Source organism: Haliotis rufescens, unplaced genomic scaffold, assembly GCF_023055435.1.
Source record: "Haliotis rufescens isolate VD_foot unplaced genomic scaffold, xgHalRufe1.0.p SCAF_30, whole genome shotgun sequence".
Classification (NCBI taxonomy): domain Eukaryota; kingdom Metazoa; phylum Mollusca; class Gastropoda; order Lepetellida; family Haliotidae; genus Haliotis; species Haliotis rufescens.
The window spans coordinates 1,884,638-1,900,203 of NW_025964002.1; the positions used below are offsets into that span (position 1 = coordinate 1,884,638).

The 15,566-nt window shown below is 46.1% G+C and overlaps 1 protein-coding gene across 2 annotated transcripts in view; it reads left to right on the plus strand.

The window, feature by feature from the left end:
• The window catches only part of LOC124152235 (cleavage and polyadenylation specificity factor subunit 1-like), a 50,387-nt gene that overhangs the window by 13,500 nt on the left and 21,321 nt on the right, over positions 1 to 15,566 (plus strand). For both annotated transcript variants that reach the window (XM_048380406.1, XM_048380407.1), the window contains exons 9-20: positions 3,172 to 3,282; positions 5,194 to 5,287; positions 5,457 to 5,544; positions 6,141 to 6,260; positions 6,623 to 6,671; positions 8,701 to 8,798; positions 9,018 to 9,173; positions 10,306 to 10,398; positions 11,441 to 11,539; positions 12,041 to 12,179; positions 13,193 to 13,362; positions 13,716 to 13,852. In XM_048380406.1, coding sequence (XP_048236363.1) covers positions 3,172 to 3,282; positions 5,194 to 5,287; positions 5,457 to 5,544; positions 6,141 to 6,260; positions 6,623 to 6,671; positions 8,701 to 8,798; positions 9,018 to 9,173; positions 10,306 to 10,398; positions 11,441 to 11,539; positions 12,041 to 12,179; positions 13,193 to 13,362; positions 13,716 to 13,852 — 1,354 coding nt within the window. The remainder of the gene's footprint in view (positions 1 to 3,171; positions 3,283 to 5,193; positions 5,288 to 5,456; positions 5,545 to 6,140; positions 6,261 to 6,622; positions 6,672 to 8,700; positions 8,799 to 9,017; positions 9,174 to 10,305; positions 10,399 to 11,440; positions 11,540 to 12,040; positions 12,180 to 13,192; positions 13,363 to 13,715; positions 13,853 to 15,566) is intronic.

Consider the following 15,566-nt stretch of genomic DNA (forward strand, 5'->3'; position numbering starts at 1 on the left):
GATTTCCAAGGTCCTGTCTCAGCTAGGCACTCAGCCTGCGCGACTAATTGTGCTCCTGGCACCTCTTTAGTCGGCGCAGAGTGGGTTTCCAGTAATACTCAGGTTTCTGGCTCAGCCTCCTGTTATATTACCTTTACGACCGGACCTCCTATCCCAGAACGGGGCCCTCCACCCGAATCTCAGGATTCAATGGGTGGCTTGGCCACTGTCAGGAATCGCCTCCAGAAGAGCGGTATTCCTGCACGAGTTGCAGACACAATACTGGCTTCGCGGAGGGATTCGACAAACGTTCAGTACGATAGATAGGCCTGCTATGCGCCCAGGTGTGTCGATAGAGGGATTGCAGATCTTTTTTCTGCAGATCTCGTATCCGTGCTTGAGTTTCTCCAGTCGCGACTAGATGACGGCCTGGCCGCATCAACAGTCCGAGGGTACTCTACAGCTATCGCAGCTTTTCACGTCCCTGTCGACGGGGCACTTCTGGGTGCACACCCATTAGTGCAGCGCTTTTTAGCAGGTGTGGACAGGATCCGACCGCCAGTCCGGCGGATCAGTCCCCCTTGGGACTTGTCAATCATTCTAGATTGGCTGTCCGGTCCTTCCTTTCGGGATCTGTCGTCTCTCTCTCTTCAGCTGTTGAGCTGGGAGACGGCGTTCCTTGTGGTGGTAACGTCCGGCAGACGGGTAGGCGACATTCGTGTTATGTCAGCCGATCCCAAAATAACTGTCTTCCATGGGGTCGATAAATATCACCGGGACAGTCAGTTTTCGTCTACCGGACTATTACCGTCCTAGGGTCGCACACGATTCCACGTGAACGGCTCCTATTGAGCTACCCGCTCTTTCACAGCCTTCCTCGTCGGGGACCACTGCAAGACATGCTCATGTCTTGGATGTCCGCACGACTCTCAAGGCCTATATCAGCAGAAATATGGGTGTCCGTAAGGATAACCAACTATTTTGCTGTTACTGCGGTAGGAAGGTTGGCTCACCTGCGAGTAAACAATCTATCTCGAGGTGGATAGTTTCAAACATGTGTACAGCGTATACGCTTACAGGCAGGGACCCCCCTACCAGGTTGAAGGCTCATTAGGTTAGAGCAGTGGCTGCGTCAAAAGCGTACGCCGCGGCTCTGCCCATTGAGCAGATCTGCTCCGCGGCTATTTGGAGCCAGCCGAGCACGATTCATCAAACCTTACCAACTCGACAAACACTCAAGCGAGCGTACTCGGTTTGGTCAGTCAGTTCTCCGAACTGGGCAAAGTTCTAATCTCTAGCTGATTGAGCATTCGAGATTTTAGACAGTCTTCCGGTTATACTGCTCAGTAATGGTCCGGATTTTATCTTCTGCGGTCGATAAATATCAGTCCTTACTACTCGATAATACTCGTATTTTGCGCACGCACTCCTTCGATCCTCGGGGACCCTCTGGCCTAGCTCAGCGCTGGTTATGGTCTCTCGTGATCTACGCCCTTATATCACTTGTTCAAAAAAGTGGGGGGGGGGGGGGGGGGTGGGAGGTGTTTCGAGTTCTCAACTTATGACAAGCCGCAAAAACAGGCTTTATCATAATATATGGTCGACCACGCCCTGTCTCTAGCCCCCGCCTTTCGACGGTGGTGCCTCACGATAAGGTTGGTTCCATTTATTGAACTCAATATTTTATTCTGTTGAATAATCAAATACGATGTATTTATTTACGCCTGTTGCTGACGGATGCCACTTCCTAGATTATCTTTGGGAGTCTGTCTTGATGCAATAAGTGCCCCAAGGAGGATTTAATCAGAAAGAGAATTTTACAAACCTGTAGAGGTTATGAATTCTCTGATGAAATCCTCCTTGGGGCACGGCCACCCACCTCCCCACATTCCGTCAGCATTTGACATATGGAAAGTGATTTGGGTGAGAGTTGCTCCCCCTGGCGTGAGGCGCCGTTGGGGGTGAGGCCCCGTAAGGGTGGTCGTATATCATACAAAAACGAAGTTTTTTGTGTGGTAACATTTTTTATTAAGGAAAATGGTTACAACTATGTCATATAGATTTTCTTGAGCAAGGAAAATGCAATAAGTGCCCCAAGGAGGATTTCATCAGAGAATTCATAACCTCTACAGGTTTGTAAAATTTTTTACATGTTTTGAACTTCATGAACTTAAAATGTTTGTTTTCTTCAACGTTTGTGCGACCTATCACTTGAGAACTTCTTCACTCATTCTTTGTTAGTTTAAGAAACACTTTCTATGCTAATAGAAGAGGTGCAGTGTTTGTTTGATTTGAAATGTGTATTTTCTGAAAAAATATGATTTTTTTATGGATTCTTTTCCAAGTGTGGGTACAGTTTCTATACCAATATGAGAGGTGCAGTTCAAAGTTTGATTTCGATAAGTGAACATTCTGAGAAAATATTGCTTTTTCATTGTTTTGAACTTAGAAATATGTTGGAGTCGAAGTCGGGGGTAGTAGTGGGCCCTGCTCACTTCGTGCATTGTTCAGCTCCTGTGATATAACTGGAATATTGGGACTGCGCTGTTTCTAGATTTTTCTGTGGTCAAAGCCATTGCAACTCAGCAGCGGTAGAAACTAACAGTTTTAGTCTGCTAGTCCTTATAATGATAACCTATAGCAAATCCCTTAAAAATGGCAAATTTCTACTAGTCCTTATGATACCTAACTATTAGGAGGTTTGGCAAGGACTACAGGACTAGTGCCAATTTCTAACGCTGCTCAGTATGCAGAGTTGCTTCCCTTAGCTTACATGATGGTTTTAGGTTTGAATCCTCTTCCAGCCTGATTATGAACCCTGGTCTGACAGCACCATGGGTTTCACTGAAGTGAACATCAAACACCTGCTCCAATGTGGGCTCCCCTCCACGTCAACTCACTATTTGTTTTTGACCCTTGAAGACCCAGGGTAGAATAGGTCTTCAGCAACCCATGCTTGCCGTAAAAGACGACTATGCTTGTCGTAAGCGGCGACTAACAGGATTGGGTCGCTGACTTGGTTGATGCATGTCAGACTTGTCCAGACTCAGTTATTTACAGACCACCGTCATATGGCTGGAATATTGCTGAGTGCGGCGTTAAACAGACAGACAGACGAAAAGGACTGTTTGTTGACATGAAACAGTCGAGTTGATGTTAATGTATATTTTCCATGATGCATGTTTGTTCCAGGTGGTGTGATAGTGTTTGCTGTGAACTCCCTTCTCTACTTGAATCAGAGCGTCCCTCCATATGGTGTCTCCCTCAACAGCATGGCAGAGGCGTCGTCCGCCTTCCCACTCCGTACGTAAATCTTGAGAGATCCCACTGTGGACTGTCAGTTGACTTGACTTCTGTAGGTAACTTATGTCTAGGACACTTGATAGAACAATAACTACTGATTAATTCAAACCATATTTCATTTAAGAAAGCAAGGCGATTGTTATGGTGTTTATTTACAACTATGATGTCCTTGGGAAAGGAATGATCATGTTAATTGTTGTCCAGGGCCCTGTTCCACTAAGTAATCTTAGTGCTAAGACGATTGTATCTCCCAGAGTTTTACACAGACTTGTGACAGTTGTAGTGCTACGATCGCTGTGTGGGGCAGGGCCAGGCAAATAAGTGCAGAAACAAATGATGTTCATCACTATGGAGACAATTTAGGCATACCTTGAAGTGTATCATGGCAGCCTCTGGTTACTGAGAAGTTAATGTCTTATTGTTCTTGATGAACATGATGACAGTCGAGACACATTGGGGCCCGTGTATCCATGGTAACAGGTGATGAAGAACAGGTGGCTAGGGCTACAGATAAGCAGTGTATTTGCGTAAAATAAATAAATATTCAAAACCCAATTACTTTTAATTAACTTGCGTACAGAAATGCACGCATTAAATGAAAAACTCTAATGTATAAACAAAGCTCGTGTAAATACCCAATGAAGCTTTTTCAGCATCTGTACAAAGGAGCTAATTTCCAAAAACACAATTACGAGATAACTGACTTTCGGAGTCAAGCCTATTTATTTGGAACAGTTACTATACATTTAAGACATTAATTCATTTTTTTTTTATCTTAAAATGTTCACTAATTTTTAATTTTGGGAAAAAAAACACTAGAGTGATGAATAGATGAGTGAAAAAATATTGGTTACCTGATCAAAAATGTAATAACCCTATAAAATAGAAACCCTAGAGTAAAAACTCACTTGCTCAAAAAGTTATCTGGAGTTCTTGGTTACTAAAGTGGTGATTGGGTGTTTGTGCTGGAACTGTAGTGATCCACCAAGACACCTCCTAAACAGGAGAGGATACTAGGAATTGTCGGAGGTCTCACAGATCTTCATGTCGGAGGTCCTCTCGGATCTTCATGTCAGTGGTCCCCTCGGATCTTCATGTCAGAGGTCCCCTCGGATCTTCATGTCAGAGGTCCTCCCGGATCTTCAGCAAAACAATTCTTTAAATTGTGAAGCCTTAAAGAGATGAAATCTTTACTGGACTGAATTCAAAGCTTGAAACTTTAGTCACTTCTAAGAATTTGTAGTATTTTTGAATGTTCATTCTCCAAATCGGGTTAAGTCAGGAGGATGGAATGCCCAATCTCATTAAAATCAGATCTTAGTTCTTGCAACCGCTAAACAAAGATCTGAGGACGTCCCTTTAGGGATCAAGTGAAACCAACCTTTCATCTGACCAATCAGAGCGTCGCTGAAAGTGACAGTCAGAATGTTATTTCTAATCATGCAACCTTGAAAACATGAACACGGGGTATTCCGAACGATAGTTAGGGGCTTAACGACGGAATCCACACAATCTAGACGATCTTTTAGCCATTCCAGAATGTTCTTTTGTTCAGGTTTCAAATTTTTAATCTAGAATTTGTCAAAATATGTTTCGAGGCGTAGTCGCCAGTTAGTGCTGTAAAGCACATGAAAGCTTCCTTCTGATTGGCTAATGTCGACTTCTTGTCAGTCATTCCATTGGTCGGTCAAAGTTCGCGCATGGTCGGTCTAACGTGACCCGTAGCGGGATGTCCTCAGATCTATGTTAAGGCGTAGCGAGAATTAAGATCTGATTTTAATGAGTTTGATGGAATGCCTCATTTATAGTTGGTCTTTCGCCACAAATAGCCTCTCCTGGTCCAGATCCAGATATGTCTGGGCTTTTGTATTGATGACAGCCGAGTCTACATCCCCCTCTGACTTGTTGCAGGGATCCAGGACGGGGTGAAGTTAACCTTGGACTGTGCCCGAGCTTCCCTCATCTCCCACGACAGACTGGTTTTGTCCCTCAAGGGTGGGGAGCTGTGAGTAGCCACGTCCTTAACACTCATCCACAATTTGTTGTTCAGTAACATAATTCTTACTAGAACGATGGGATTAACGACGCTATCCTTGTCTGTTTCTACCATGTGTCTTGGTTATGTAGCATGATGTCGTGTTCTCTGTTTCAAATGGTCATTTCCTCTTGTCCAGGTACGTGTTGACCCTCGTGGTGGACGGCATGAGGAGTGTCCGCAGCTTCCACTTCGACAAGGCCGCCTCCAGCGTGCTCACCACCTGTGTGAGTAGTTCCCATTCGTTCCTTGATCCACGATCTCGCACAGCTGTAAAAATGATAATTCTACCTCTTCCTGACTCATACTAATTATTTATCTCTCTCTATTTCCGGATTTGATTCCCGACATGGGTACAATGTGTGAAGCCCATTTCTGGTGTCCACCGCCGTGATATTGCTGGAATATTGCTAAAAGCGGCGTGAAACCATACTCACTCACTCAGGCCACCTCACTGAATATAGATAGCTAACTCTCTCTGATGATTATGAATGTTGTATGCCGAGACACGGACCAGACATAGGTCCGACATGGGTCTGACACAGGTCCGACATGGGTCTGACACAGATCGGACATGGGTCTGACGCAGATCCGACATGGGTCTGACGCAGGTCCGACATGGGTCTGACGCAGGTCCGACATGGGTCTGACGCAGGTCCGACATGGGTCTGACATAGATCTGACACAGTCTGACATGGGTCTGACGCAGGTCCGACATGGGTTTGATACCCAACACATCAATAGAAGGCCAGTTCTGATGTCCACTGCTTCTGCAGTACTGCCAACAGCTGGTAACTCTCCTTGTCTGTTCCTCGTCCCATAGATGTGCCAGTGTGAAGAGGGCTTCTTGTTCCTGGGGTCGCGGCTCGGCAACTCCCTGCTGCTCAAGTATGAGGAGAAGGCCATGGACAAGTCTGAGAGGCAGGAGGCCGACAAGAAACAGGTGTGTGTGTGTGTGTGTGTGTGTGTGTGTGTGTGTGTGTGTGTGTGTGTGTGTTGTGTGTGTGTGTGTGTGTGTGTGTGTGTGTGTGTGTGGAAGGCCATGGACAAGTCTGAGAGGCAGGAGGCCGACAAGAAACAGGTGTGTTTGGTTTGTGTGTGTGTGTGTGTGTGTTGTGTGTTGTGTGTGTGTGTGTATTGTGTGTGTTGTGTATGTGTGTTGTGTGTGTGTGTGTGGTGTGTGTGCGTGGTGTGTGTGTGTGTGGTGTGTGTATGTGTGTGTGTGTTGTTTGTGTGTGTCTGTGTCCGTGTGTCATAAATTCCACTGAAACCAGTGACTGTCTGTAATGTATTCCTCTGCTGCAGAATGAACCTGCTTCAAAGAAGAGGAAGGTTGAAGGGGCGGAACAGTTAGGTGAGTGTGTCCCAGAAGCAGGGTTCATTCCAGAGCATGGATGTGTGTGTGTTGGGGGGGTCCTTTAGCTCACAGCTTATTGAATTGTCCAGTGCACAGTCAAATCATGTTTCGGAGTTCCGAGAGTGAGCAGCATGTCGAAGAGAGACACGATGACAGCTATCAACACGGGTAGCATCACACTGGATTGACAAGAAGATTTGTAGCATTTGTTCTCTTGGCTTCTTATTGAAAATAGGCCTATCTTAAAAAATGGATTTTAATGACGTTAAATTTGATCTCACTCCCTCACTCACCCCGTCTTGTCTTGGGTGGATCCAAGGTGCCCTGTCATTGTAGCAACACAGCAAGAATGATGCTGTGATCAGTACTATTTTACAAACAACCCTTCAATTGAATTGTTTCCATTGATGAGAAATATATATACTTGAGTCCACCTGGTAGTTTTGGAGTACGGTTGATGACCAAGCATGTGCAAGTCAGTGTTGGTAGCGCCCTGATGAGACCAGTGTCCTGATGAGACCAGTGTCCTGATGAGACCAGTGTCTGGATGAGACCAGTGTCCTGATGAGACCAGTGTCCTGATGAGACCAGTGTCCCGATGAGACCAGTGTCCCGATGAGACCAGTGTCCTGATGAGACCAGTGTCTGGATGAGACCAGTGTCCTGATGAGACCAGTGCCCTGATGAGACCAGTGTCCTAATGAGACCAGTGCCCTGATGAAACCAGTGTCCTGATGAGACCAGTGTCTGGATGAGACCAGTGTCCTGATGAGACCAGTGTCCTGATGAAACCAGTGTCCTGATGAGACCAGTGCCCTGATGAGACCAGTGTCCTGATGAGACCAATGTCCTGATGAGACCAGTGTCCTGATGAGAACAGTGCCCTGATGAAACCAGTGTCCTGATGAGACCAGTGCCCTGATGAGACCAGTGCCCTGATGAGAACAGTGTCCTGATGAGACCAGTGTCCTGATGAAACCAGTGTCCTGATGAGACCAGTGCCCTGATGAGACCAGTGCCCTGATGAGACCAGTGTCCTGATGAGACCAGTGTCCTGATGAGACCAGTGTCTGGATGAAACCAGTGTCCTGATGAGATCAGTGCCCTGATGAGACCAGTGCCCTGATGAGACCAGTGTCCTGATGAGACCAGTGCCCTGATGAGACCAGTGTCCTGATGAGACCAGTGTCTGGATGAGACCAGTGTCCTGATGAAACCAGTGTCCTGATGAAACCAGTGTCCCGATGAGACCAGTGTCTGGATGAGACCAATGTCCTGATGAGACCAGTGTCTGTATGAGACCAGTGTCCTGATGAGACCAGTGTCCCGATGAGACCAGTGTCCTGATGAGACCAGTGTCCTGATGAGACCAGTGTCCTGATGAGACCAGTGTCTTGATGAGACCAGTGTCCTGATGAGACCAGTGTCCTGATGAGACCAGTGTCAAGATGAGACCAGTGTCAAGATGAGACCAGTGTCCCGATGAGACCAGTGTCCTGATGAGACCAGTGTCCCGATGAGACCAGTTTCCTGATGAGACCAGTGTCCCGATGAGACCAGTGCCCTGATGAGACCAGTGTCTGGATAAGACCAGTGTCCTGATGAGACCAGTGTCCCGATGAGACCAGTGTCCTGATGAGACCAGTGTCTTGATGAGACCAGTGTCCTGATGAGACCAGTGTCCCGATGAGACCAGTGTCCTGATGAGACCAGTGTCCCGATGAGACCAGTGCCCTGATGAGACCAGTGTCCCGATGAGACCAGTGTCCCGATGAGACCAGTGCCCTGATGAGACCAGTGTCCCGATGAGACCATTGTCCCGATGAGACCAGTGTCCTGATGAGACCAGTGTCCCGATGAGACCAGTGTCCTGATGAGACCAGTGTCCTGATGAGACCAGTGCCCTGATGAGTGTAGTGTTGCCTATTCCCTGTGTACATGTTAGAAGTGATAGATGAGAGATACTGTGTAACACACCTGTGTTACACACCTCCACTCACTCACTGATAGCCGATGTATTTTGCAGCGTCTGATGTGACGGAGATTGAGAACCTGGATGAGCTGGAGGTGTACGGCGCCAGTGAAAACACAGCAGGAACCACCATCACATCCTACACCTTCGAGGTCAGATCATGCCACTGCAGCACTCACATATAAAGAAATACGAAATATTTAATATTATGGATTTTTAAAACTAATTTATTTCCAATGAAATGTTGTATTTGTTTAGCGGAAATGTAAATAATTTATTCCATGATCTTTCGCTAAGAATTGTTGCTGATATGGCAGTCACTTACTGTCATAGAGAGAGATGAGTTACCTCCCCTTGTTGTAATCGTGCAGGTGTGTGACAACATATGGAATATCGCCCCGTGCGGACAGATCACGATGGGAGATCCTGTCTTCCTGTCTGAAGAGTTCAGTAGCTCCCTTGACCCTGACCTTGAACTTGTCACGACCTCTGGCTATGGCAAGAATGGGGCCCTATCAGTATTACAGGTAAGTGTTGTCTTTATTCCCTTCTCTTCTGCAGCCTACTGAGAGGTCTGTTCTTTACTTAGGAAGATAATTACCTCTTTGTGTCAAACACTTATCTCTTCGCTAAAAACTTTATTCTTCTCTTGCTTTAAATTGCCTGCCTCCGTGGTCTAGTGGTAGAACATCCAACCAGAGAGTGGAAGGTCCGGGATTCGATCCCCGGCCGCGTCATACCAAAAGATGTTAAAAGATGGTAATTGTTGTTACCCTGCCTGGCGCTCGGCATTAAGGGGCTAAAACAAGGACTGGTCGACTCGGAGTCTGTATACTGTGTCTGAGTGGGGTATTTATGTTAAACTGCGTCATGGTATCTCAGTGGGCTAGCACTATAAATTTGCACCAGTCCAGACTAGTACAACAATCATTTACACACATGCATGCACGTCGCTATGTAAGTGCAATAATCTTGGACGAGATGTTAAACCCTATTTCACCTCACCTGGCTTCAAATTTGTCAAGTCATAAATCATTAAACCAATTGTCATGTTTGTGGTAACAACCAACAACCAAGCTTGTTATGTTCTAACATTAATCTGAACAACTAAAATGTTTTGACTGCCAGATCATATCTGTCCAATGTCACCTCTATTCACACAAGAAATGTGAAAATGACACAAAAGGTGTTGCTACATCAACAGTTTCTTTGAGCCGTTGACAGTGTCCTGCCAGTAGTCTGTCAGTAGTCTGTCAGCCTGGAATCTAGTCTGGCCTACAGCTGGTCTCTAGCCTGGCCTACAGCTGGTGTCTAGCCTGGCCTACAGCTGGTGTCTAGCCTGGCCTACAGCTGGTGTCTAGCCTGGCCTACAGTGGGTGTCTAGCCTGGCCTACAGCTGGTGTCTAGCCTGGCCTACAGCTGGAGTCTAACCTGGCCTACAGCGGGTGACTAGCCTGGCCTACAGCTGGTGTCTAACCTGGCTTACAGCTGGAGTCTAACCTGGCCTACAGCGGGTGTCACAGTGTCAGCCTGGAATGTAGCCTGGCCTACAGCAGGTGTCTAGCCTGGCCTACAGCAGGTGTCACAGTGTGGTTTAATGTCAGGACTAAGGACCAGTCCTTGTTGTCGTTGATGAACATTGTCCGATCTTTATTTCAGAGAAGCATTCGGCCGCAGGTGGTGACCACGTTTGAGCTGCCCGGCTGTAGAGACCTGTGGACAGTGTTCAGCTCCGTGCCCCTGGTAGATGATGTGAGTCTTGTCAGCAATCTTAATGATACCATCTTAATGTTAACTGACAATAAAAATCCAGTTTCCATCCTTGCCAAACTAGGCTTTGAATTTCATGGCTTGATCGTAGCGCAACCAGTGGACTAAGCATAGACTAGTTAGTCCAGACAAAATATAACTCCGGAATTCCAGCCTAGTTTGTCAAGGGTGGAAACTGGACTTCTATAGTCAGTTAATGCCCTTGCCCCAGAAGATAGAATGATACATGGATAATACTTATGTAGATGATAATTTTAGTGATGTTGGTGAGTGTATGATGGTGATGTGGATGTGGATGGTGATTATGGTTGACGTCCATGTTGCTTTGGAGGATCGTGTGGCTGCTGATCCTGACAGTGCTGTGGATGATCTTGGTTGATGTTGATGTGGATGATGTTGATGATCCTGAAGGTGCTGTTGATGGTGCTGTCGATGATCTTGATGCTGCTGTTGATGTTGCTGTCGATGTTGCTGTTGATGGTGCTGTAGATGATGTTGATGATGCTGTTGATGGTGCTGTTGATGGTGCTGAAGATGATATTGATGGTGCTGTTGTTGATGTTGATGGTGCTGTTTATGATGCTGTTTATAATAATGGTGCTGTGGATGATGCTGTTTATGATAATGGTGCTGTGGATGATGCTGTGGATGTTGATGGTGCTGTTGATGATGTTGCTGTTGATGTTGCTGTTGATGATGTTGATGATGCTGTTGATGGTGCTGTTGATGTTGCTGTTGATGATGTTGACGGTGCTGTTGATGATGCTGTTGATGATGTTGATGGTGCTGTGGATGATGCTGTTGATCATGATTGTGCTGTTGATGATGATATTGATTGTGCTGTTGATGATGTTGATGGTGCTGTGGATGATGCTGTTGATCATGATTGTGCTGTTGATGATGATATTGATTGTGCTGTTGATGATGTTGATGGTGCTGGTGCTGTTGATGGTGCTGTTGATGATGTTGATGGTGCTGTTGATGATGTTGATGGTGCTGTTGATGCTGCTGCTTGTGTTGACAGGAGGCAGAGAAGGAGGAAGGGGAGAAAGAAGAGGAGCCCAAGCCAGAGTTGAAAGGAGGCCACTCCTTCCTCATCCTCAGTAGGGCCGACACCAGCATGGTGGGTCACCAAGTTTACAAACTTAAAAACTTAGAAATAGAAGGACCAGGGATTCTCGTCACTGTTCAGTGCTGCTGGACGCACAAACGGATAATGGCTCCTGCATTGGAAGACGTTTTCACACACTTTTTGAATGATTGTCATTCCTTGGCCTCTTTTGATAAGTCTGTTCACCACTTGGATTGATACAGTGATATTCACACCAAATCCCAGCAAATATACCATAGAATAGGTCTTCAGCAACCCATGCTTGCCAGAAAAGGTGACTGTGCTTGTCGTAAGAAGCGACTAATGGGATCGGGTGGTCGCTGACTTGGTTGATGCATGTCATCGTATCCCAAATGCGTTGATCAATGCTCATGGTGTCAATCACTGGATTGTCAGGTCCAGATTTGATTATTTACAGTCCGCTGTCATATAGCTGGAATATTGCTAAGTGCAGCGTTAAAGAACACACAAACAAACAAACAAACTTCTATTGTATGTAATCTCGTTGTTCAGGTTTTGAAGACAGGCCAGGAGATCATGGAGTTGGACCACAGTGGTTTCAGCACTGAGGCAGCCACGGTTTACGCAGGAAACATCGGCGCCAACTACATTCTGCAAGTCTGCCCGAAGGCCATCCGCCTGCTAGAAGGAGGTACCACTCTTCCACAGTATATTCTGCTGGGACACACGCGAAGTATCTAAATAGATATGGTGCTTATTTCATCAGCATTGATGACCATTATAGCAGATAACAGTAGAATATGGCCCAGGTATAACATTGTACATTTGCAATGGCTTTTGAGCCAATGTCAAAAATTGATTTTTAGCCTGTTTTCTTCAAAAGGTTTATGAAAATAGCATAATGCTGTAGAGGGGCCAAACGGCATCATCATGTAGCCAAATATGTAAATATTTCTACTTGCTACCAGTCATTTCGGCAACAATGGTACAAAAGTGGCAAGCTGTTGGATCACTGTGCAGTTACAGTGTTAACGAGATCATATCTCAGAATAACAGTGACATGAGAACCCTGACCTACTTGTGTCTTGTGACTGTGACCCCTGACCTTCTTGTGTCTTGTGACAGTGACCCCTGACCTACTTGTGTCTTGTAACTGTGACCCCTGACCTACTTGTGTCTTGTGATAGTGACCCTTGACCTACTTGTGTCTTGTAACTGTGACCCCTGACCTACTTGTGTCTTGTGATAGTGACCCTTGACCTATTTGTGTCTTGTGACAGTGACCCTGACCTACTTGTGTCTTGTGACAGTGACCCTGACCTACTTGTGTCTTGTGACAATGACCCTGACCTACTTGTGTCTTGTGACTGTGACCCCTGACCTACTTGTGTCTTGTGACTGTGACCCCTGACCTACTTGTGCCTTGTGACAGTGAACCCTGACCTACTTGTGTCTTGTGACAATGACCCTGACCTACTTGTGTCTTGTGACAATGACCCCTACCTACTTGTATCTTGTGACAATGACCCTGACCTACTTGTGTCTTGTGACAATGACCCTGACCTACTTGTGTCTTGTGACAGTGACCCCTGACCTACTTAAGTCTTGTGACAGTGACCCCTGACCTACTTGTCTTGTGATTGTGACCCTTGACCTATTTGTGTCTTGTGACAATGACCCTGACCTATTTGTGTCTTGTGACAGTGAAGCAGCTGCAGCACATCCCCATGGATATCTGCATCACCAAGTGCACCGTGGCCGACCCCTACGTCCTCATCATGACCGAAGATGGAGGCTTCATGCTGCTCACGCTCAAACAGGACAGCTTCGGCACCGGCGTCAGGCTGGCCGTCATGAAACCCCAGCTGCAGATGGTAGGTCATAGCCCCACCCTTTGGACTGAGTGAGTGAGAGAGTTGGGCTAAGTACAGTTTTGAACAGTATTCCAGTAATTTCACAGCGTGCCAGCTTAGTATTGGAGAAAACTCCAAAGCGATGCTGTTCTCAGATGTTGACCACTTTGGCGAAACCCATGAGCACAAGTATGGTGCTTACAAAACTAAAAACAAAAACGGGGTGAACCGGGATACGAACCCACATTCAAAGGTTTTTGGCATGCTAATGGATGCAACTCGGAGCCCACAAATGCCCCTCCACCAATAGGATAGGGGTATGGGTCGCTGATACAATGTTTTCTCTCTCTGATTCGATGTCCTCTCTGTGACAGCAACCCCTAGTGGTGAGCGTCACAGCCTACAAGGACCTGAGTGGCATGTTGACAACATCACCTATCAAGATGGAGGAACACCACACGGAGAAAGCCAACAAGCCCGTGGTGGAGAAACCAGTCATGCTGGATAGCAGGTCAGTTAGGAACATGTTCTGCTGGAAAGTAGGTCAGTTAGAAACATGTTCTCCTGGATAGTAGGTCAGTTAGAAACACATTCTGCTGGATAGCAGGTCAGTTAGAAACACGTTCTCCTGGATAGTTCGTCAGTTAGAAACACGTTCTCCTGGATAGTTCGTCAGTTAGAACCCGTTCTCTTGGATAGTAGGTCAGTTAGAAACACGTTTTGCTGGATAGTAAGTCAGTCAGTAACACGTTCTGCTGGATAGTTGGTCAGTAAGAACCCGTTCTCCTGGATAGGTCAGTTAGAAACACGTTCTCCTGGATAGGTCAGTTAGAACACGTTCTCCTGGATAGTAGGTCAGTTTGAACCCATTCTCCTGGTTAGTTTGTCATTTAGAAACACGTTCTACTGGATAGCAGGTCAGTTAGAAACACGTTCTACTGGATAGCAGATCAGTTAGAACCCGTTCTCCTGGATAGTAGGTCAGTTAGAAACACGTTCTCTTGGATAGTAGGTCATTTAGGAACACGTTCTGCTGGATAGCAGGTCAGTTAGAAACACGTTCTCCTGGATAGTTCGTCAGTTAGAAACACGTTCTCTTGGATAGTAGGTCAGTTAGAAACATGTTCTCCTGGATAGCAGATCAGTTAGAACCCGTTCTCCTGGATAGTAGGTCAGTTAGAACCCGTTCTCCTGGATAGTTGGTCAGTTAGAAACCCATTCTGCTGGATAGTAGGTCAGTTAGAAACATGTTCTGCTGGATAGCAGGTCAGTTAGAAACATGTTCTCCTGGATAGCAGGTCAGTTAGAAACACGTTCTCCTGGATAGCAGGTCAGTTAGAAACACGTTCTCCTGGATAGTAGGTCAGTTAGAAACACGTTCTCTTGGATAGTAGGTCATTTAGGAACACGTTCTGCTGGATAGCAGGTCAGTTAGAAACACGTTCTCCTGGATAGTAGGTCAGTTAGAACCCGTTCTCCTGGATAGTTGGTCAGTTAGAAACCCATTCTGCTGGATAGTAGGTGAGTTAGAAACATGTTCTGCTGGATAGCAGGTCAGTTAGAAACATGTTCTCCTGGATAGAAGGTCAGTTAGAATCACATTCTCCCGGATAGTTGGTCAGTTAGAACCCGTTCTGCTGGAAAGTAGGCCAGTGGTTAGTCAGTCATTACCCTTCTTCTGCTGGATAGTAGATCAGTAAGAAACCTGTTCTGCTGGATAGTAGGTCAGTTAGAGACACGTTCTGCTGGATAGTAGGTCAGTTAGTGACACGTTCTGCTGGATAGTAGGTCAGTTAGAAACACGTTCTCCTGGATAGTTGGTCAGTTAGAAACATGTTCTGCTGGATAGCAGGTCAGTAAGAAACCCGTTCTGCTGGATAGTAGATCAGTAAGAAACCTGTTCTGCTGGATAGTAGGTCATTTAGAAACCTGTTCTGCTGGATAGTAGGTCATTTTGAAACCTGTTCTGCTGGATAGTAGGTCATTTAAAACCTGTTCTGCTGGATAGTAGATCAGTAAGAAACCCGTTCTGCTGGATAGTAGGTCATTTGGAAACCCGTTCGGCTGGATAGTTGGTTAGTACCCTTGTGAAGAAACTGTTTATCAGACCTGTGTCAACAAACTAGACCAGAAATCCGCAATTTCAGAACACATCATCAAAAAACAAGACCATACCATCATTCGGGAAGCCACCAACAACAGCTGGTGTCAAAGAAAACTACAAG